The following is a 23,823-nucleotide window of genomic DNA, read 5'->3' as shown; positions in this document are numbered from 1 at the left end:
TTTCTTGTTTTCTTCCCGCTGTCGGCCAACTGCGGCAGTGGGGCATATCATTTAGTTGGCCCACAACGAAAAGGTAACTTTATTTTATAATTCATTTTATTATTATTATTATGTAAAAGTGCTGCGGCAGAGCAATTACAATGGAGTGAGAACTCGTAAAAAGTATATATATATAACAAGTAGCATGAGGCCTGAAGTGCGGGTGAGCGACTAGGTGAATGCTCTACCATTGAAGGGCAATGGCCGCGGTTTATTTATAAACATATTTGTAATTATTTTAATTAATGTTTAATACTCAAAATATGTTAAATTATAATTATTGGAATTACATACATATATTTATAATTATATATATCCCATTAAATTCATTCATTCAGAAAGGTGAAAATTTATTCCTCCCAAATCAAAAATTTTATTTGTAACGTGAACTATAAACTTATTTTTGGACTGGTTATGCCTATCAAATGTTTTCAAGTGATATCCATTTTTATATTTATTTTAAAGATTTTTACAATATATTTGATTTTAAAATATTTTTAAAAATATTTTTGTAATTTTTTATTAGTTTCATATCAAATATTGTATATATTTTTATTTCTATTCAAACTTTTTTTAACCCATTATTTATTTTTAAATAATTAGAAAATTTTAAAAATTTTGTGAATTAGTTTATTTTTGTTTTATTTATTTATTTATTTAATTATTTATTTATTTATTTATTTATGTATTTATTTATTTATTTTTTATTTATTTATTTATTTATTTATTTATTTATTTATTTATTTATTTATTTATTTATTTATTTATTTATTTATTTATTTATTTATTTATTTATTTATTTATTTATTTATTTATTTATTTATTCATTTATTTATTTATTTACCTATTTATTCAAGCTGAAGCTGTCTATATAGAATTACTCTCTAAATTCCAACTAGATCCTAACTGAAAGAGGATTTCAAGAAATATATATAGTTAAACAATCTCAAATTCCCAACTGCAAAAACGTATTCCAATCATTTTCAACAACTTCTGAACAAATGTTTATAAAATGTCAAAATTTGTTGAAATTTTCGTTTGGCCTGTGTCATAATTTGCCTGGCTAATTAAGAACTTTAGTTTTATATGGCAACAGCTGATGCTGAGGCTGTATACAAATGTAATATGCCCCTCTGCCTGACGGACATAAAAAGCGAATGCGCTGGGCATACGAGTATTTTACTTTCGTTTTTGTTTTGTTGTTGTGTGTGTGTGTATGTTTTTTTTTCGGTTGGGCTTTCTTTATAAAACTCATGTTGAAGAACGGCAAAAATACAAAACATAAAATGCGCATAAAAACGCGCAGAAAGCGCATGAAATAATCAACAGTAACAACAATGGTGCGAGCTGATGGTAGCACACGGGTGACCAGGGACAGCTAGAAGGGCGAGGTGGGCCAGGGAGGGGGTGGCGCTGGAGATGGGGGTCGAGAGGGTGTGAGTTGCTATTGCCGCTTGTAATGCTCAGATGAGAGTACACACACACACATGCATAGGCACACACACTCACACAGACGAGTTGACAACATCCGAGTGTGCGACTGACATCTCAACAACAGCGGCAACAAACAAGAGCAAGGCAATCCCTGGGCAACACAAGCGCAGCTGACAGAGAGGCTATGAAGGGGGCGAGAGGGGGACAGAGGGGACAGGGGTGGCCGGGGGTGCTGTGGAGCAAACGTCCTAATGGTCTTTGGCTTCGTTTGTTACTGCTGGTGCGGCTGACTGATGTTTGCCACAGCCAACGCCATAATTAATGATGAAAAATTGCTACACACTCGCACACACACACACACACTCGCACACACACACACACATGTTCACATAACATATGCAGTTGAGCTGCGCTGATAGAGAGTGTGAGAAAAGCAGCAAAAACAAAAAAAAAAATACAAAGCAAAAAAATGTATGTATATATAATATATATGTGTATGTATATGCACAATATATAAACCCATTTGGCATTGTGCTGCAAATTAACATGAAAAGGGCAAAGCGGCGTTGCCAAAACAGCCGTTGACCAGGCCGTCGAGTGGTCAAGCCAACAGCAGCAGCAGCAGCAGCAGGAGGAGGAGGAGGAGGAGGAGCAGCAGCATCCACAGGCTGGCGTCACACATAAAGGGCCGCATGACAAACACAAGTGAGCCACTAAAGCGTCGTGTGGACGTGGGTCTGGGGCCGATTAAATTGAGTTAATTATGGCCACGTTTTTGGATTGCTGTGGTAAGTGTAATGAGTGATTTGAAGCTGACAGCCGGCCAAGGGCAGAGAGCAAGGGCGCCAATGCCATGCCATGCCACGCCACGCCACGCCACGCCACGCCAACTCTGCCCAGCCTCTCCTTGGCCTCGTGATGAGCACCAGAAGCCTTATGGCACATCGCACACAAACAAAAGGCTCATAAATAACATTAAAGTGCTCAGCGCATGTGAATGGAAACGAAACTTATCCTAATGGCAGCTTAGCCTAAGCGTTTTAATCAAAAGCATTCTAATGCCGATAAGCGAGATGCCAACGGCGAAAGTAAATCCTATATATTGCAATTATGCAAGCTCGAGCTGTGCGCTCGGTCAATGCAAAGGCATTGCGAATCGCCTCGCTCTGACAAAGACAACAATTCCCATTACAATTCCATAGAGCGAGTGGGAAAATAGCTGGAAAAGCAATTAAATTGAATTAGTATCTATTATCATATTTTGCAATTTATTTTAAGTGAATTTACGACACTATTTATTAGATATCAATTTAGACATTAAGAGAAAACTAACAATTCAAATTGAGGCAAGTAAACAAATATTTATTTATTGTATATAATTATCTTTATATAAATTAGATTTAGCAGTGACATGAATTAATCAAGTGATTAAGTTCTTATACATGATAATGAATCACTTAGCATTAAGTGTCTTATATGCAACTCTAAAATATAAAAGCTCTTCACATTTGATGCTCGCTCGCTGGTTCCTATTTAAATTTACTTGTATTTCCGTAAAGAACTAATCAAAAGCTGCTTAAAGCTCCCAATTAACTGGCAAAGCTTCTTAGATTCACTCACAGTCAGCTTTAAGCTCTAAAAGCTCTTCTTCGCTTAGATTCAAATCTGTCTACCAACAGCTCTTTCAGCTTATATATATAAAAAATCCCTTTCGTCCCATTTCAACACATCTATTTATGACTCTTAACCTTAACATCGGCAATCTGTACATTATGTAAAATACACCAGTCACACACACACACACACACACACAGAGAGAGAGAGAGAGAGAGAGAGACCGACTTGAGTGTGTAAATGTTTATAGATTCTAAACAGTTAATGGTTTTCAAAGTGTTTCGTGTTGTGTTTACTCTTCGACAAGCACTTCTTATCTAAGTCCCGTTAAATTTATGTGCAGCATTGTGCAGCGCATGTTGCTTTGAATTATATCGTCGTCTCGATACAGATCCAGGTAAATTTATATACATACCCATATATAAAACATGCGCTCAGCGTCCAGCGAATAAATAAAAATACAATTTTTGGCGCGTGTAAGAAACAAAAAAAGAGGGGGAGGAGAGAAAAAACGAACACACGAACAGCAACAACGGCGATAAAGAGGTGAATGTTGCGGGAATAGTCGAAAGAAGGAATACTCTACTGCGACTACTGTATATCAAAGAGAGTGTGGTGTGAGTTTCTCAGCAGATATTTGAACAAAATTTGATGAGAAAACTTTGTGGTTAAATGGAGTATTTTTATAGAAATATTAGCTGGATAGATATTGGGTATTTTTATACAAATATAATGTTGATGAGCAGAGAGTAATTTTATATAAATGTTAAGGCTATAATAATATAATAGTTTTTGCATAATCTAGTCATATATTATTCATATATATTATTAAATAACAATTGATAAAGAGCATAAAATTTCTTTTAAGGAAGAAGTCTACAATTTAGTAAGCTCGCTCTCGTATACGAATCCATATATTATTAGCCTCAAAAAGTTTTAAGAATCGCTTCTCTGGTATACCAATTACTGCATTGTATGTAAGAAAGGTGAAAGAGGGAGAGATAATCAAAATAAGAGCTTGCATGTTAGCTTTCAATGCAATATACAAGAAGATCATAATGAGAGATCTTCTTGTATATTATAGTGCATTAAAACCACTTGGGATTTCGAACTCAAGGCGGCTTATTTTCAGCTATCAGATCAGAATCAGTTGAACAATCTATCTTACTTTACCTATCCACAATTTCAACATGCTCTTTCATACTGTCTCTCTCTCTTCTGTTGCACACCTTTTCCCGCCCCCTCTCGTATGCAATTAAATAAAATTCAAATTTATTGCTTAAGCACTATGCCACTTTGCGCCACTTTTTGGTGCACAATAACATTCACAGCGTCTCTTTATGCTCGCTGACAGCAATTTGAGGGAAACTTTCGACGGCGTTGCAAGCTGCATGAGAAATGTGTTAAGCCTTGACCTTTTGGGTAAGGGCATGGGAAAACATTAACAAGAGAAAGAAAAATTTAACTTAATTGCCATTCACAAAAATGCGTGAGAGGTGGCAAATGCCCTCCACTTGGAGCACCCGAGCCCCAGCACCGACTGGCCCCAACCCCTAAATGCCTGGCAGTCATAAAGGGGTGTTATATTTGTTGTTCCTCTTGTTGATGTTGCTGTTGTTGTTATTGTTGTTGTTGCTGTTGTTGCTGCTGCTGCTTTCGGGCGTATTTTGTGGGCTTGCTTGTGGTTGTTGGCACCGGGTCTCCGGCTCTCCGGGTCTCCGGGTCTCCGGGTCTCTGCGTTTGGCGTGCGTGCGCCGTGCGATATAATTTATGTTTCAATAACTTTCCAAACTCATTGAAAAGTCGCTTATGTTTGCTTCAATGGTGGCAGGCAACAACAACAACGACTACAACAACAACAACAACAATGCGCATGAGAAGAATGTTAAAAGTACAACAATAAATTGTTTGGATTTACTTATGCTGCTGCTGCTGCTGCTGCTGTTGGGGGCGTGTTTGGGGGCTGGAGGCGCTGCTACAGCTGCCATTTGCCATTTTACTCAATTTTTATTGTTGTTGCACTTCAGCGACCCGCTTTGTCTCTGCTGCCACAACAACAACAACAACAACAGCAAAAACTCGCTTAAGTTGCAAAAGTTTTGCTATTTTTTTCGTAGCTCGCAGCTCCCAGCACCCGCTCTATCTAATGCCTCCGCTTGAATGTGTTTTGTTTGCCATTTGCTTTGCTCTGTGAGCTGCTTTTTCTTTCCTTTTTTTGTTATTTATTCCAGTTGCTGTTGCTCTTGTTGTTGTTGTTGTTCTGTTTTCATTTTGTGCTTTTAAATTTATTTGCAAGTTTTCTAATTTGTACTTCACTCCATTTTATTGTAATATACAATCTCATTTGCACACAGATAGAGATAGAGAGGGAGAGCGAGAGAGAGAGAGAGAGAGAGAGAGAGAGAGTGAGTGAGATGGAGATAAAGAGAGTGAACAAAAGTGCCGCCTGCCATATCTGTGTTGGGCATGTATCTCAATCTATCTGACTGCTTGTTCTATCTAAGCCAGCAACAGGCGAGCAGAGAGAGAGAGAGAGAGAGGAGGAGGAGGAGGAGGAGGAGGAGGAGAAAGTGGAGGAGGAGGAGAAGGTGGAGCAGGAGGCTGCCTAGTCGCATGCAATGCTTTCTTTGCCAGCGGTAAAATGTCTGCCCTGGTGCGCATATTTATTAACCGCACTGTTGACTCTCGCTGCGGCGCCACCAGCAACAGCAACAACAACAACAGCAACAACAGCGACAGCAACAGCAACTTAGTGTGCAGCTTGTTGCCCGTTGTCGTTGCTGTTGCTGTTGCTGTTGCTCTCAGTTTGAATTTTGTTGTCGCACCTTTTCAGGAATTCTGTTTACATTTATTACTTTGCGCAAGTTTAAGTGAAAAATTTCCATAAACATTCTTTTAAGCGACATAAAGTTTTTATTAAATTTTGCTAGAAATCCCTGACACGATGATATCAGCAGCGACAACGACAACGACAACGGCAGCGGCAACAAATAGAGCTGCGGAATTTACAAGCAACAACTACCCGTAGAGCCCGTAGATTTCATCAGACACAGCCTCAGACTCAGACTCAGCTTCAGCCTCAGCCTCGTTGTCCTCGCTGTGCTCGTTGCTGTTAAGACAGCAGCCAATGGCGCTGCCTGCTTTGGGAATCAGTGGAGTTGTTACTGTAGCTGCTCCTGCTGCTGCTGCTGTCGCTGCTGCACGCAGTTCATAAAAATTTTGCCAGCCAACGTGACATGCACAAAGGCAAAGGACACATGGCAGCAACAGCAGCAGCAGCAACAGCAGCAACAGCAACAACAACAACAGCAGCACTCACAGCTGTAGTTAAAGAATGTGGCATAAAGTTTTGCAGAGCCGAGGCGCCTGCTTGTTAACCTGAGTGGAGCAGCTGCCAACCCATTCAGCGGCGCACAGGACATTAGATGAAATTCAATTAAAACAAGGATGTATTTCGCTTACGGCATACCAGCTGCCAGCACTTCTTAAAAAGGAACTAAGATAAGAGAGAGAGAGAGGGAGAGAGAGAGAGAGAGTGAGAGAGAGTGAGAGGGGGAAAAAAAGGAAAAGGGCAAGGAATGCGCTTAACTTTTCGCACGCGCTACGCTTAGCGTGTGCTCACATTGCGCATACGCCACGTGCGCCGCCATAAAACGCTTAATTTGAGTGACAGACACACACACACGCACACAGGCACACGCACGCACACATACAAAGTCGTTAAGTTCATTTACAAGCTGTCATTGTTGCTGCTTCCGCTGCCGCTGCTGCTGCTGCTGCTGCTCGTGATTATCGCAGCTCAAATTCAATTGCAATTGACTCATTAAACGCCGCTCATTATTCATACCGTCCGCAAAAACCAGCTAATTTACGTTAAGCATTTTTAAATAAGGTCAGCAGCAGCAGCAGCAGCAGCAGCAACAACAAGTACAAAAATTAAAAAAAAAAATGTAATGAAAGGGCGGCCTGATTGAGCGGGACGTGGCTGTGGCAGGTGGCCTCGGTGCAGTCAACCAAAAGCTGATCGAAACCGCAACAAATGACAAACGATTCGAATAAACACAACACACGGCAACACGCACGACAAGCGAGACAGTTGCAACAGGAGAAAGAGAGGTGGAGAGAGGGGGCGGAAAGGGAGAGCGAGTAACACGCGCGAGCGAGGGTATCTGCCACACACACACACTCATATATCATGTGGACTCAACAAGGAAAAAAAGAGGGGAAAATCAATGAAAATGAAAACCAATTAGCGGTTAACCAAACTGTTCAAATTTGGAAATGGATGCAGTCGCGCATGGTCATAAACAACAACAACAACAACAACAAACAGAGCAAAAACGGATATGGAAATTTGTAGTCGAAAGAGCAAAGCAGAGCAGAGCAGAGCAGGGAGTAGCGTCAATAACAAAAGCTGGAAAGGTAAACGCGGTCACCGAGATTTACCAGAATAATAATCAAAGTCTGGTCAGATAGCCAAACGCAAGGCATGAAAACAATTACAGTGCTATAGGTATGATATCTCTGCTTCTTCTATCCCCTTTTTTCTCCGCTGCAAATTGAATATATGGGAATAGAAATCGATACGGAATTGGTAAAAAATAGATATGAGAGCAAGGAATGCGGGAATTGGGTATAGAAAAGAGTTGGGAATACACTTTGTTGACTGTGCTTGATCTGAGATGACAATGATGGTTGCTTTATAGAGAGCAGCTTCTATAGAAAGGAGAGTGGAGTTTAGAAAGATTTCATTTTACTCTTTGACTATTTGCTATACATAGAAACAGTGAAATTTTAAGACTTCCTATGGGTAATCCAACAAACAGCTAGATGAACATTGTACAAATATACTCTGTTTCCATTAGTGAACGAGTATAGCAAGCTTGGCTCACTTTTGAGTCGCCTCAACTACAGCTGCAAGCCGTTTTGAATAGATTATGTTTGCATTTCAAAGCCTTGACTAACCCTGAAACTAATTTCAATAAGCAAAGTTTTCAATTATGTTTTTGAAATTTTTATTTACAGCACTTCAAGCCAACTTTAAAGCAGGCCAAAAGTGAGCTAATAAAGTAAATTACTTAAAAAATAAATATATGAATAAAATAAAATAAAACTACCAAAGTAGTTAGGAACATTAATTCAAATATTTCTAGCATTGCAAAAAAATCTAAATAATAATTATATCATAATAAAATATTTTGATGGCACATGAAAAAGTTTTTTTTATTATTTTTAATTTATTGCAAACAGCTCAATATTTATTATAATAAATTTTAGCTCTGTCAAACTGCAGCTAAAAAAGACAAAGCGAAAACTGAGTTGCATCAGCTTCGTTTAGCTGCAATAGTCAAAGTTTCCCTAGTGAAATATCTTTGATTGCCGAAATGTGAAAAGTGAAGGTAAAAGCTTTACGTTAAAGTTGAGTTAACTTCCTGCTAAGTTGAAAATTATATAATATGAGTTGTTTGCAAAGTAGTGCACTAAACAAATTTCAATCAAGCTATGGAGTCGAAACCAATTATGAAATTAGTTTACTAAATTACTTAAAGCTGAATTTAGATAGAGTTTCTGATGTTCAGAATGCCAAGGCTAAGATCTATAGAGTCTTCTATGAAATGAAAGGCAGCAATCAGTAGGGAGAATCAATCCAGGCATATACATAAAATCGCCAGTTACATCCTTTTCTGTAGAGCTCAAGCAAAGACGTAAGACTTTACCTTCTTCATTGACCTCATAAAAAACCAAACCCTTCATCTTAACCTCTTTCACAGCTAACAAACAAATTTTGGATGGCTTAAACTCACCTGGATCTGCGTGTCGTGGGATCCTTCATGACCATTGCCTCAGAGATATCGCCATAGCGTCCAAAATAATCGCGTAAGCTCTCTGCAAATAAAAACAAAAGCAACAGGATGAAACAACAACAACAGTAACAGTAACAGTAACAGCAACAGCAACAGCAACAGTAACAGTAAATGTGGTAAATAATCAATAAGCGAAAGTTTATGAAATGTCAGGGAGCAGTCATGAAAAACGGACGGGCAGTAGGACGAGCAGGAAGAGGAGGAGGAGCAACTCCAGCCAACAGAATCAGCGCCTGGCAAAAGTTACTAATTTTTGTTACGGTCTTCATAAAAATTCGCGCGCGCGTTTGCCCTCATAAATAAATGACGTCGTCTGTGGCACACACAAGCGCCAATAAACCCCAACTCTAAAGCCAATTGCTGGACATTATTCACATGCACACGCTTCAAGGCTCAACAAAAACCAACAGGACGCAAAAAAAAAAAAAAATACTGAAACGAGCGAAAAGCGAAAAACTCATGCCGTGCCGCCTCTTTGGCACTTGCACAGAAACAGACAGAGAGGGGAGACAGGGGAGAGAGGAGAGCGGAAGAGTGGGTGGTCGAATGTGGGGAGATCAGCCCATGGCCCCAGCCTCAGCAGGCAGCTCTGCCATGGCAGCTGTTGTCTGCGGTTTTGCCAAGCTAATCTGGCAGAGCAGAGCGCTGAGCGCTGGGCGAAGAGCGCAGAGTCCTGCGTAGCGAGTCGAGCGCACTTCAGTGGCACGTACGCACACAGACGCAAACGCTGAAGTTGTTTCAACAAAATTGCCAGACAAACAGCGAGGCTGTGGGGGTGGGGCGGACCGGGGCATGATGGGCTCAGGCTAACAGTTCGGCTGCGATTTAATGCAGCAAAAAGCCGATAAAGTCATCTGCTACCAGAGCTGGCAAAGAAATACCCTAATCCAGTCGACGGGCTGCTAGCGCGTTGCGTCATAAATTCAAACTACAATAAAAATTCAATAAAACAAACCATTTCTTTTTTTTTTTTTTTTTTTTTTTTTTGTGTTGCCTCTACCACAGCAACAGCAGCAGCAGCAGCAACAGAGCGGCGGGGCAACAGCAACTAGTTGCGCTTGCCACATTCTGTGGCTCGGCCGGGGTGCATGCAACGCGCAGTCGAAATGCGTCGCGTGATTTACATAAGTATGCACAATAATTATGAACAATAAAAAACAATTTGTTTGCTTATGACAGTTTTCGTTGGCCATAAATAACAGCAGCAACTGGCGTAAATGCAGGCAGAGAGAGATAGACTGAGAGTGAGAGTGGGAGAGAGAGAAAGGCAAGTGCAGCAGTTCGCTATGCGTGTGTGGCATGTAAATTGATGACCAAGTAGGCAAGTGCAAGAGAGAGAGAGAGAGAGAGAGAGAGAGAGAGAGAGAGAGAGAGAGGGAGATAGACTCAACTGCTGCTCTGTACTACGGTACGTATGTGTAATGTGGCATGCTACACTTTAAGTTTTAATGGGTCGGCTCGCTCGACATTTCCACATGGAATGACCCGCCAATTAGCTAAAGGTGTAGAACAACTTTCCATTGAAAGTAACAGAAAAAGTCGCGCCTGTTCGAGCAAGTCGAGTGCTATATTCATGAATGTTTTGTTTGCCTGTGCTAGCGACCATTCACTTATTCACACTGAACATGCACTTTATAATATGCGAACTCATCAAGTTTAGCAATGTGAGAGCTGTTGGAGGTGAAGCTAGCATTTAAATGATATTTACTTGTTATGTTATTCTTCTATCATAAAAATGATTTAGAGTCGATATTTCCTTTTCTTTAATGTTATATAGGAGAAGCTGTGTTATTCGCATAATTTATAATGTGCAGATAAGAAGTGCGATAAAGGCTCAAAGAACCAGTGGAAGAACTGGAGTTGGGGTTATGCTATTAACATAATTCTGTTAATAGCCTAGACTGTGGGGGAGAAGCAATTCCTGTTAATGAAATCTGGCATTAACCTTGTTTATACTGGTTGCAAAAGAATAAAGGAAATATATACAGTATATGGTAATAGCATTATTGAACCCAGGCAAATATTGTAATTAGATTTAATTTAATAAAATTATATTCAATTATTTTAATAAATTTTTAAAATTAAATTTAAATGTGTTATTTTTTCAATACTCCCTGGGCTTTTTAGCTTTCACTTTAGATTAAAAATTAATTATAATAAATGTATACAACATATTCCTTTGAAATCGTTTTCAAAGGCCCTGAAGATGGGCAAGGGGCTGCCTTTGGCTTTATAGAAAAGTTCAAACAAATTTCATACTTTAGTGTTTTATTGTTATTAGAAAAATCCGTTCAAATCCAGTAATTTCTTCAAAGATTTGCAACTACTTTAAATATATTTTACAATTCTTACAATTTGATTATCTCTCTCTCTCTCTCTCTCTCTCCCTCTCTCTCTCTCTCGCTCTCTCTCTCTCTCTGTCTCTCTCTCATATTCGCAATATAAGTTTTTCGCTATCTTTTAAAGTTTCACTGCTTCGGCATTGTTCAGTCGATGTTGCAACAGATTTGAATTGTGAATCCATTGCGAGCATCTGTCATATATCCGCACCATTCACGCATATCACATATGCCAAAATGGAAAATCGTATATACGCAAACAGCTGCCACCAGTTACCCTGCCCCATCACTCTCTCTCTCTGTCTCGCTCTCTCTCATTCAGTCTGACTGTCGCTCTCTTTCTGTTGGTTTCTTGCAGTGTGTGCAGAGCTCATAACTCAATCAACTGCCCGAAATTAACTGTCCGTCAACCTTTCATTTACCTTTCTAACCCACTTTGTCGCTGTTGCTGCTGCTCCTGCTCCTACTCCTGCTCCTGCTCCTGCTGTTGCTGCTGGGCACTGAAAACTCGTCGTTTTATAGAGCGACAGCCATTTCGCATACCCAAATACCTTTCCGCCCAATTAACCATTTCACATTTCTCTCAGTGCACAGCTGCCCCCTCTCCCACCACACAGTCCGCCCCCTGCTACAGCTCGTGTGCATTGCATCGCTTTGTTCGCTGTCGTCCGCTGCGACGCTCATTTTTGAGTGACAGCTGCAAAGTTTGTTTTGCATTTCATATTTGCGTGCGTGCTCTCTCTCTCTCTCTCTCTCTCTCTCTCTGTCTCTCTCTCTGTCTTTCTGTGTATACAGTGGCAACTGTCACTTGACCGGCTGTCAGCGTTACGCCCAACCCACCCCACGGCCAGCGCCCCCTTGACCCACCCGCATCTAGAGCCAATAGAAAAGCTAGCAAACAAAATAAATGCGCACATGCATAAAGTGTAAATGCGAATAAAAGCGCAGAAAACAATAATAAAAAAATAAAACAAAAATAAATAAAAATATATACATATACATACAAATGAAGAATGGCAAAAAAAAAAGGAAACAAAAAGTGGACAACAAATTAAAACGCGGCCAACATAAAATTAAAATTTATTTGCTACAAAAACAACAACAACAAAAAGTGTAAAGAACAGTGTTTGTGTATATAAAATAGAAGCGAGTGAAGGAGAGAAAGTGAGAGAGTCAGAGAGAGAGAGAGAGACAAGTGGGCGGAAGGGCAACAAAGTGGCAACAACGACAACAACAACAACAACAAAATATATTGTTGTAACGAAGGCAGAAGCCAAACTTGGATTTAATTAAAATGTTTACCACAGTCATTTCATTTTCATAGCCAGCAAACATAAATTTTGAAACGTACAGCCACAACAACAACAACAACAACAGTAACAACAACAACAGCAGCAGCAGCAGCGATGGCAACCACAAGCGAAACAGCTGCAAGAAAATGCCCCAAAAAACCATTAAACTTGGCCCAGCACAACATTCGCAAACACACACACACACACTCACGCACGCACATGCACACACTCTATAAGTGTATATAAATACCGTTATAGAGCCAACTCTCAATTTAGCCAATTTTGATTGTTGCATTTGGTAAACAGAATTTGCCTGCCAAAACAAAAATGAAATAAATTTGCAGGTAATTAGTTCAAGCAGCTACCAGACACACACACACAGACATATACACACACATTCTTAATGTCAGCATTTATACCAAATCCATTTAGTAAAATTATTTATAAGAAAAGTCAACTCAAGTCCAACCCTCACATAGGCAAACCCAAATCCGAATCCCGTTTGCGGTTGCAGGCATATTAACCCCTTAACGTTACAACAGCAATCCCAGCGCAGGCACTCCCCTCACCCATCCCATCTCACCCACCCCATCCCTCTTACCCCTCTCACATGGTTGTATGTCAAAAGCACAATGCTGAGACCATAAATTTATGTGCTTTCTATTGTTTTTGCCAAAGAAAGCGGAAGTTGTGTGTTTTCTGTGACGCAGCTAAGCCAGCAAGCAACAAAAACACCAGCAAACAACACCAGCAGCAGCAGCCGCAGCAGCAGCAACAACAACAATCCGAAACAAAGCAAAATCTATAGAGTGAACCCTTTCGAACAGCAAGTCGAACACGAAATATTCTTGTGAAAAATTGGACTAGATGGGGCGAGCCTTTCTTTCACACTAATTATGCTTATATAAACTATTTGATTAACGTATTAGATCAGTGGATGATCTATATGGGCTAGATATGTCTTGAAGCATGCTGAGCTCTGTCAAGCTGACTTGAAGAACTTGAATCCAAATCCAAAGCTAACTGCATATAAGCTTAGAATTATTCACATGGATCAGCTATGCATATCATTTGGAAGGCTTGGTCCCTTCCTTTAGTTCTTATATAGAACAACTTTTTGATTTTGAACTGACTATAATGCAACTTCGTTTTGTGGAATAAGATTATAATAACCAATCATATAATAAAGCTTATCATTATGGCAATTTCCAATGACTGAATCATAAAGCATTATCGAATGAATTGATTATGCAATGAAATCAGCTCAATCCATATATAGAAATGGGTCTTATTGAAATAAAATAAGGAATAAAAGAAATATATTTAACAATAAATCAACAATCAATCCACAATTTCATTTTCAAAGACTTTTGCCCATACTATTTGATGATATGAAAGACGATGGCATATATAGAACAGCAAGAGCAAGTTACATAAATAGATCTCCACAGTAGACTAAAGAACTGGCCTCAAAACAAAATGCAACAGGCGAAGAAATATACATTTCATAAATATACATATTTCTTATCTATGTAGAAAATATCAGAGATATTACAGTCATAACGCTCAACATAGCGCTAATGCCCTAAAGGCAGCGCATGAAAAGGTGTGCGCTAAGGGATTTCAATCAATTGTGAACCAAAGCAAAAAAAAAAAAAAAAAAAAAAGAAAACAACAACAAAAACTAAAGCTCTGCTCTCGGCCTGTTTTGTTTGAAAACGCAAATTGCTATTTTGTCTGCACACACACACATTGAGAGATGGAGATAGAGAGAGATAGATAGAGAGAGAGAGCGAATGCTGTGCCTGTTGTAACACATCCCGTGCCGTGTGGCATCATTTTTCATGCGCTCGAACAACTTTTGACAAAGGTCGGTCAAGCGAGTCTTAAAAACTTTGCGACAAGACAACGCACGTTTCATCTCTTGTTGCCAGCCACGCCCACAACGCCCACCACACACACACCCACACACACACATACAGTAGAATCTGCATCTGCGTCTCGCTGCCAGCAGCTTTCGCTTAGTGAATTACGTCGACTTTAAGGGGTTAAAGTTCAGGCCAGTGAGCGCTACCGGGTAACAGTTGTCGCCGTTGGCTCTTGGCCCTAAGCCGTAAATAATAATATTTAGACAAAGGCACCACCCAACCGCCCAACCACCCAAGTAAAAGTAAAAAGTAAATCCCGCAACTTTCTCGCACTGACATTTTGATGCCCTAAATCCATTAGGAAAATTGTTGAAATTTAACACTTGATAAGTCGCTAGATGATATTATCTCAAACTGAATTTAGTTTTCAAGCAAACTTTCTGATTATCAGCAAAAATATTTAAGAATATTTCAATTGCTCCGCTGCTGCAGTCACATGTAGCCATATTTTTTATTTCATTTTATTTTATTTTTTTAAATTTTATTTATCTTTTTTCTCACAAGAAACGCACAAAGTTTTCAAATAGTCAGAGCTCCCTAAGGTTTTTTTTGTGAAATTTATAGGCCCCAGCGGCACTATAATGCCAACAGCAGCCAAAGGAAACAAACGGCTAGAAAAGGCTGCTGTCAAGATGAATTCGCTGAAAATAAAATTAAATTACAAATATTTATATAAATATATAAATTTATATGAATTCAGCAAGCTCAAACGCTTTTCTGCACTTAAGATCTTAACTAGAAATTTGTGCTGCATCCGTAAATATTTTCTTTGCATATAGCAAACTTGCTCTTCCTCTCTCTCTCTCTCTCTCTCTCTCTCTCTCTCGCTTTGCGTATTTAAATAAAGAAATTTCGAAATGATAAACAATAAGAAATTGGATTAGCCATTAGTATGAATGCCACGTCACGCACCTGGCCTTAACGCCCATCCCATCCACACACACACACACACACACATCTACAGTTGTTTACAGGCGTCGACATTTTGTTAGCTGTTCGCCTCGAGATTCCACGAAAGTTGGGCTAAGAAATTTGCCTAAGTTGGCGCGATTTATGGATAGAAAAGTCATAAACTTATGGATTTACCTTTTTGACTTATGCAGCACTTACGATAATTGCATTGAACTGTGCGAATCGCAGAGAGAGGCGCATGAGCGGCGGGCAACTTTACATAATTTATGTGAGGCCTGACTGGCTGACTTGGCTGACTGGGCTGCTCCACTGGTTCTGGTCTGGTTCAAAGTTGAAACGACGCACAAATTAAAATCAACGCACAAAATGATTGATGAATGGCCCGGACGAGGGCGAGAGGACCGACCGACCGAAAACTGTGGGCCGGCCTTTTGTTTTAATAGTTTATATGGGAATTGAAGACATTGGCAGGATGTGGCAGTTGCGTCGCTTCGATAACCGATATTGCCAGAGACCCCCTCAGGAAAAAAACAAAAAACAATGGGGGCAAACAGACACAGATATATACATACATATATAGTATATACTTATGCGTATAAATAGCGCAAGGTAAACGTCGCTGCGGCGCTAACCAAATAGAATGTCAAAAATCAAAGTCCAAGCCAAAGTGCTTGGGAAAACAAAAGCCAAACACAAGTCGCTGGCTAAACAAAAGGTGGCCAAAAACTTTCGCACAAAGGCGAAAGCAAAAACTTTCAGTCAAGTGAGCGGAGGCCTGCTTATCTACCAAAGATATATACCCCCATAGATCCTCAAACCTTAGAGAGAAAGAGAGAGAGTGGAGTGTGGAGTGTAGAGATAGCTCAACCCAAAACGTGGGCGCATCAAAAGCATGCTAATGTCCAGCTCTGGCCGCAACGCCCCGGCTGAAGGCAGAGGCGAAGTCAAGCACGAAAAAAGGGTCAAGAAATGAAAGCTTAGAGAGCTCTGAGCTCTGATATGCGAATCAATTGATTTTGAGCCGTAACCAGAGAACTAAAAGGTGCCTCGATTGGGTTACGGATTCAAGCAGTGACAGGGAGTTTGCGGGGCGGGGCTGGGCCGTTGGGCCGTGGACTTTGCTTGGCGGAAAATGCAAAGTTTGTTTTTGCGAATGCAGTCGAATGGAATAAATTTTTGCGCAGCGCAGGTAAATCGTCGTGGAAATCACTGAAGGCAAATTAAAAAGTAACTGACAAAAGAAAAGCGTAAAAAGAATAGAGAAAGGGCAAATGGAAAATCCAGCTCGCTCTCTCTCTCGCCCATATAAATACATATATAGCCGATAGTCGGGTGGACAAGTCAAGTCAATAAATGGCATAAGTAAGAGTCGAACAAAAGGGTCAAGCGTTGCGAATGAGCTGTCGAGAGGCAGATTGAGAGTTGGAGTGGAGTAGCAGTGCGGGGTGGGGGGTGGGGGGTCTTTTTGATATACGCATGTTTTGGGGTGCCAATAAACCAAAAATGGGACGTAAATGAAGCCGCCTTTTGTATTACATATACATATACATACATATATTTGTATATATTTGCGTCAGACCTGAAGCTGCTAAGGATTTCCTTATAAATTATTGTGAATTTATGCGAATCATTTCCAGTCGGATTGCGCTCAGCCGCCATGGATTTTAACTTTATAATTGAATCCATTACTTAAGGAACGTGCAGCAGGCGTCTTGCCAAGATTTCGATGTATTAAAGTGTTGGCAGGCGGCAACTCTTGCTGGAGTTAACCAACAGCTAACCAACCCCAGACCCCCGAAGCCCCATAGCCCCGTAGCCCTCGAACCAGCCAAATCTCAAGAAGCTGGAGAAGGAGATGAGAAAGAAAGAAGAAGAAAAGCACATAGCAGCAGAAGCTGAAGCAACAACACTGATTGCCAATTGGTGGGTGCAGGGGTGCAGGGGCTGAGGCTGGTGCAGGGGCTGGCGGAGGGGCGAATTAAGTTTTTGGTTTGTTGGCTACACAAAAACCTCGAAATAAGTTTTAATTACGGGCATATGATGGTGGCCGATAATACGATGCGCGAGCGAGAGAGTCAGCGGGAGAGCGAGAGAGAGAGAGAGAGAGAGAGCAGCAAAAGTTTTGCAGCCAAGGCAACCGGCGTCGAAGCCGTTGACTGACTGAAAAATTCTATTATAATTAATAGCAGAAAATTATAAAATTAATGCAAGACACACACACACCCACACAAACAAACACACGCACACGCACACACACTAAATTGGATTCATTAAAAATGAAGTGGGTTTGCGAGCGAAAGGCTTATCCCAAACAAATTAAAAATGCTCCAAAAAATGCAGAGAGCCAACGCAAAGATGGACCCAAGGCAGGCCAAAGGTTTGAGCCAGCATAAACCTAAGGGGTTAGCTCGGGCTAACAATGGTAATAATAATCGAATCTATAGAAACACCAACTTAATGTAATGAGCAAATGGATTAGAGCCTGATTTCACTTGCCTAAACCATTTGAATAAATGATGGCTGGCAAAGCAGCTGGCAAATTTGACCAAATTTCGTTACCCTTTACCCTAAACCCTTTGTGAAAGGGTTGCGCGGCGAGAGCTGATCAAATTGGAGCTTACATAGATTTGTCAATGAATATATGACTAGATTGAAATCTGAGAATAAAATACTTGCAATGCAAATCTATGTATCTATGTATCTATGATTATTTAAATATTTATATACCTATTTTGTTTTTATAAAGTTCATAAGTGTATATATCAGAAATAAATAATATTTTATTTTTAATTTTTGAATTTTTACCATTAAAGAGATTTTGAAAGATAAAACATTATTCTTATTTTTATAAAAAAATTTTGTATGTTAATTTATTTTGTCCATATATAACCAAATATATATATTTATAAATATACATTTATTTATTATTTATTAAATTAAAAATTTTTATTTATTTTTAATTTTATTTTTAAATGATTTAAATATTTTACATATTATTTATTTTGTGCTTTTAAATTTTACTAAGATCTTAAAATATTTATCATGAATAAATTTTTATATTTATTAAAAATGTAGTATTTGTTTCATACTATTTCCTCTACTTAGTCATCATAATTGCTATTTTACAGCATTATTTATATATTTTATATGCAATCTACATCATAGAACTAAACAATCTCTTGTTCTCTTCCCCTCCTTCACCCCGTTCTATCTCTCTCGCTCTCTCACACACACCCTCACACGCAACAACACATTTTTTTTTTTCAAACCTTCTCAAACAAAATTTCCTTCTCTTTATTATCTCTCGTCCGCTCGCACCTGCCGTAATGGCTCGCAAAAATTCCCAAAGAAATTCCTAAAATGTCTCTCATCACTTAGACACCTCAAATAGCAAACTCTACATAATATTAGAGCCACTGAGCAGAGAGCACTCTATATGAAGCACTCTGTGGCCACTTGGCCAGCTCATCAAGTCAGCCCAGTTCAGATATCAACGCGCTTTCAAGTTTTCACGCAATTTTTCATACTAATTACCAAGCAATTTACTTTAGTGTTTATATACACACAGAGTGTGTGTGCCACGCTCCGTCGTCACCTCGTCGCAGATGCCCTTGGTTTATTATTATTTTTCCTCTTCTTCTTCTTTTTTTTTTTTTGATTGGCATTGGCAGCGGCAGGTGGCCGGCTCATTAGTGGCTTAACTTGGTGTACAAAATGCCGCACTTATGGCAAACAGCAACGAGAAGGGGCATTTAGCCAGCATGAAACATGAAAAATCAGCAGGAACAACAACGCAGGCAGCATCAAATTGACACTTAACCAAGGAGACACAGAGAGGGGAGGAGAGGGAGAGGTTGAGGTAGAGCAAGAGCAGCAACAGCAGCAACAATAAGCTGCCACACGTTGACCAGCAGCCAGTTGCAGAAGAAGCAGCAGCAGCAGCAGCAGCAGCAGCCAGGAAGCAAAAGCAAAGAGCGCTCTGGCGACTGTGTAAACAAAGAGGAGAACAACGTGCAGCAGCAGGAGACACGAGCGACAGGCAACACAGAATGACAAGCAACGAGGCTGGCTGGCTACTTGGCTGGCCCTGCCACATATCAGTCAGAGCTGAGGGCCTTTAAACTTCTGTACGTCGGCAGTTGCAGTGGCAGGAGCAGAGCACTTGTTGGTGTCCATAAGCTGGCTGGGCAAACAGGCAAACAAACCCTACTAACAAGCCATAAGATGACAGCCAGCCAGTGACAAATTGTGCCAAATCGAAATGGTAAACAAAATGCCAAGCAGCATTGGCAGTCGAGCAAAGACAGTGGAGAGGGCGAGGAGAGGGGGAGGGGTGGCACTCAAATGGCCAGGGATCAGTCACGCCCACACACCAATGGCAACAAATATGCAAATATTGCGCACAGCTGTTAATTTGCTAAGCGAGCAAAAAGCAGAAAGCAGAAAAAAAAAAAAATATATATATATATATATAAAGCAAGCAGAAACAATATGAGCAACAATTGAATGGAGGTTGGGAGGGGTCAGGGGGTGGGGTCAGTTGCTGCCCTGTGTGCAACTGTAGCAAATCGATAGCATTACATTATTTATGCACGGCAATCAAGTGTGCCACGGGGCGTATGCGCACTGCCAGGACAACACGGACAGCGTGGACCTTGTCCGGCAGTGGAACAATTTCCTTAGCCTCAGCCGCGGCCACTTTGTGCGGCATTAGCTAAACAAATAATCATTACTTTTTCCATTTGTTTTTGAATGCTTGATGTCTGCAGCAGGCCTCACACACACACACACACACACACACGCACATATGTACTCTGTGTGCCTGTGTGTGTGTATGTTTTTCTCTCAGTGTATCAATAGCCTTCAGTGGCAGGCAAATAAAAATCTCTCACGCATTCGCAGCACGTAGCAAACGCCTCCCACCCTGCCCACGCCCACTTGACTGAGTTACGAGAAGGGCAGCAGCAGCAACAGCAGCAGCGGCAGCTCTTGAGGCACAATTCACCCCCCATCATGGCTCACGCATCCAACTCCAGCCCCACATCTTCTAGACTCATTTAAAAAAAAAAATAAGAAGAAAAGTATCAATTTCATTGTTACGCGCACTCGATTTTTTTTCCTTTCTTTTCTTTAGCAAGCTCTCTCTCTCTCTCTCTTCGACATACCCTTAGCTAGGGTATTAGAATATTATGACATTAAGCTGAAGCTTGCAACAAATACAAAGGCAGTTTAATATAATTTTGTTTGCCTTTCAACACTCTCAATTTGTTATGATTTGCAGATAACTGGCTTTATTATAAATTACGTAGATCTTTTATTGTAATTATTTTAGAATATTCTAAGCTAAATGTCTAAAGTCAGTGATCATCCTTCTCATCTACTAATATTATTTACTGTTTAAATAGATATTTAAAAGCCTCTTTTGTATCTCTTGCTTGTGAGTTCAGCTATATTTTATCTGATTTCTACTCTGTCTGGAGTCATTTGTCTATATGATTTATAGCTGTTAAGAATGCACACTTGAATTTTCTTTGCTGTCTAATTTCCTTGAGCTCTGAAGATAAACAAATTATTCGTCTGAAAACTTATTCCATATTTTTCTAAGAATATTTAACAATAATTTTGTATATTATATAAGAATAAAAAATTCTTTAAGTTTCTCACTCATATCTGTTGTACATCATAGATTTCGGACTTTTCCATTTCATAATATACAATAATGGGAACTTTCGACGATTATCTTTTTCTTAGAATCTCCTATCTTAGAATGAAATAAATATTTTCTAAACATATAAAATTTTCATATTTCCAACAGTTGAAAAAAAAAAAACTTCTTATTTCTTACCTCAAAAGTTTCTCTCTTATGCCTTATGTATTTATTATTTATGATTAGCTACAAATTTTCTATAAATATTTATATATCTTAACTTTTAAACTACATAACAACAATTCTTTACATAATAAAATTTCACTTTTCAATCCTAGCCCATTTGAACTTCTCTTGAATTCTCTTATATGCACAATATTTTGCAGTGTATACAAAATTCGTGGTATTAGCTTACGCTGCTTATGCCTTCTTTTTATTTGGCAGTGCAAAGTGAAATAAATTTTGAGCGCCAATTGCAGGGGCCAGGCAATATTGGAAAATGTTCGACTTGGCTGGCTGAGACGGAGGGAGCAGGAGGCGGAGATGGAAAGGGATGGCCGTAGGGGGTTGGGAGCTGGGGGCAGTTGGGTATCGGGCATGAAAATTATTGGCCAGTCATGACGTGAGTTTCGAGTTTTTCATTTTCTTCAATTCATTTTCGTTACGTTCGACTGTGTTACGTTACATTACATTGGACATCACGTTACGTCTTGTGACTTTTTGCATAAAATTTCAATAAGCGCATTGCATCGTCCTCCGCTCAAATGAGTTTTCCCAACTGCCGGCCATAGATTACAAATAGTTCGAGAGTTGAGCTGAGCTAAGCTGAGCTGAGTTCAGATGAGTTGAGTTGAGCAAGAGAGTTTTGCCTTGTGCTTTGCTTTTCCACATCCATTCTCCACTTGCCGTTTATGCTTGCCCTTTGTTTTTCCCAGGAGGCAAATTTTTGAGCTAATCCCGTGCCACAGCTGAGCTGAAGGGATAATGCATCATTTGTGGTCAAAATGGCAAACGCGTTAAGTTTTTATGGCCAACGACTTTTTGGATCTAGACCAAAATCAGCTCATCTTTGTCTTCTCCACATCTCTTTCACTCTCTCTCCCTCTTTATTGCTCTCTTAGCCTTAGCCTGCTCGTTTGGCTAGTACTTTATTTTATCGCTCTTGGCAGCCACACCAATAACCAAAACAACAATAAAAACAGTCAAAAAGCACTCGAAATGCCAAATGAGCTGCCGCTGTTGCTCCTGCTGCTCCTGCTGCTGCTGCTGCTGCTGCTGCTGCTGCTGCATGCCCCTTCAGCTACGCCTTCTATTTGCCTAATGGGCCCCTAAAGTGTGGCCCAACGCCCCGCCACGCGCACCTTTGCAATTAATCCGCGCGCCCTAGCCACGCCTATGCTTTTTTCCTCAAGGAATGCCAGCCACCGCCGCGCGCCGCCGCCCACTACCTGCCCGCCCGCCCAGCCAGAAGTTTTTCATAAACAAAATCCTGTAGAAATCTGCGGGCTGCCAGCAGCATCCACAGCGAAACATTTGAAGCCACGACTGCAATTTGGCAGCGATTTCGCTTTGCCATTTCGCCCACAGAGCACTTGGTGCCCCCCAGGGAGCTGAGGCGTGGCTGGCAGGAGGAGCGCAGGAGGAGCGTAGGGGCTGCTGCAAGTGCCGGCTGCTATTTTCGGTCTCAAGTGACAAATATTAGAGCAGTCTTTATCGCTAATTAGACTTTGTAGCCGTAAATCTGTTGTCATTTCTTGTTGCTTTGTTGCTGTTGCTGTTGCTGTTGCTCTGTAATTGTCGTGGCCAAAGCCAACAAACCACACCACGCCCCTACGCACCCAATGAGAGATGGCAAATGCGTTTCAAAGTTTGCCAAGTTGCCGAAACTGATGTTGGAAGCATTTGGAAGACTCTTGAGACTGAAAATTGAGCAGAGCAGCCCAGAGCGACGCAGCAGCGAAGCAGCGCAGCAGCGACGTCTGGGAAAAAGGACATTCGTGGCACATCTGAATACATATGTGAGTCGCGTGTGCACTTATGCGAATGCAGACGCGACTCGAGCGATAAAATAAATTAATGCAAGACCAGAAACTTTTCCAATAGCGAAAAACGAAAAGCGAGAAACAACAAGAAATCGCTTAAGGAAATTAATGAAATAAAATATCAACTAAATATTCGAGCATATAAAATGTACATATTGCACAAGTTATTGCACGACTCCACTTGCTGTTGAGATCTCTTTAATATGATATTTAAGCGGAAAACTTGATAGAAATATATTTCAGAAGTGAAATTCGGGCGCAAACGTTTTCGTTTAGGTTCGGTGAAGCAAAGTTTTTATATCTGAGGCGAAGTTTTGAAGGCATAACATATAGTCTAGTCACCTTGTGTAGCTTTAGTAGTTTTTAACTCGGATCTTTTCTATCTGTTGCTCATATTTGGCCGCTTCTCTCTCTCTCTCTCTTTCTCTCTACCTCTCCATGTCTTTCTCTTTTTAACTTCATCTCCTTTGTATCTATCTCTTTAAGTTCGTTATCTCTTTATAGCCTTCTCATTCTTCAAAGATTAGACCCTCCCGTTGTCTATCTGTTCTGTCTCCACTTCCTTTGCCTCTTTCTCTGGCTCTCTACGCTTTTCTCTGTCCCTTGCTATCTCTCTCCCTCTCTCTACCTCTTCCACTGTACCTAGTATCTCTCCTTTTATCTTCTCTAACTCTCTTCCTTTTGTCTATCTCTATCCTGCCTTCATTTCCTC

General features: G+C 40.2%; 1 protein-coding gene across 4 annotated transcripts in view; it reads right to left on the bottom strand.

Moving 5' to 3' along the window:
- The window catches only part of LOC6581521 (RNA-binding protein Musashi homolog Rbp6), a 194,521-nt gene that overhangs the window by 117,739 nt on the left and 52,959 nt on the right, over nucleotides 1-23,823 (bottom strand). For all 4 annotated transcript variants that reach the window (XM_015161889.3, XM_032730836.2, XM_015161890.3 and 1 more), the window contains exon 3: nucleotides 8,892-8,973. In XM_015161889.3, coding sequence (XP_015017375.1) covers nucleotides 8,892-8,973 — 82 coding nt within the window. The remainder of the gene's footprint in view (nucleotides 1-8,891; nucleotides 8,974-23,823) is intronic.

The sequence above is a fragment of the Drosophila mojavensis genome, unplaced genomic scaffold (assembly GCF_018153725.1).
Source record: "Drosophila mojavensis isolate 15081-1352.22 unplaced genomic scaffold, ASM1815372v1 contig_74, whole genome shotgun sequence".
Classification (NCBI taxonomy): Eukaryota; Metazoa; Arthropoda; class Insecta; order Diptera; family Drosophilidae; genus Drosophila; species Drosophila mojavensis.
The sequence above is the reverse complement of the archived record's forward strand: the minus strand, read 5'-3'. Positions and strand labels throughout refer to the sequence as shown.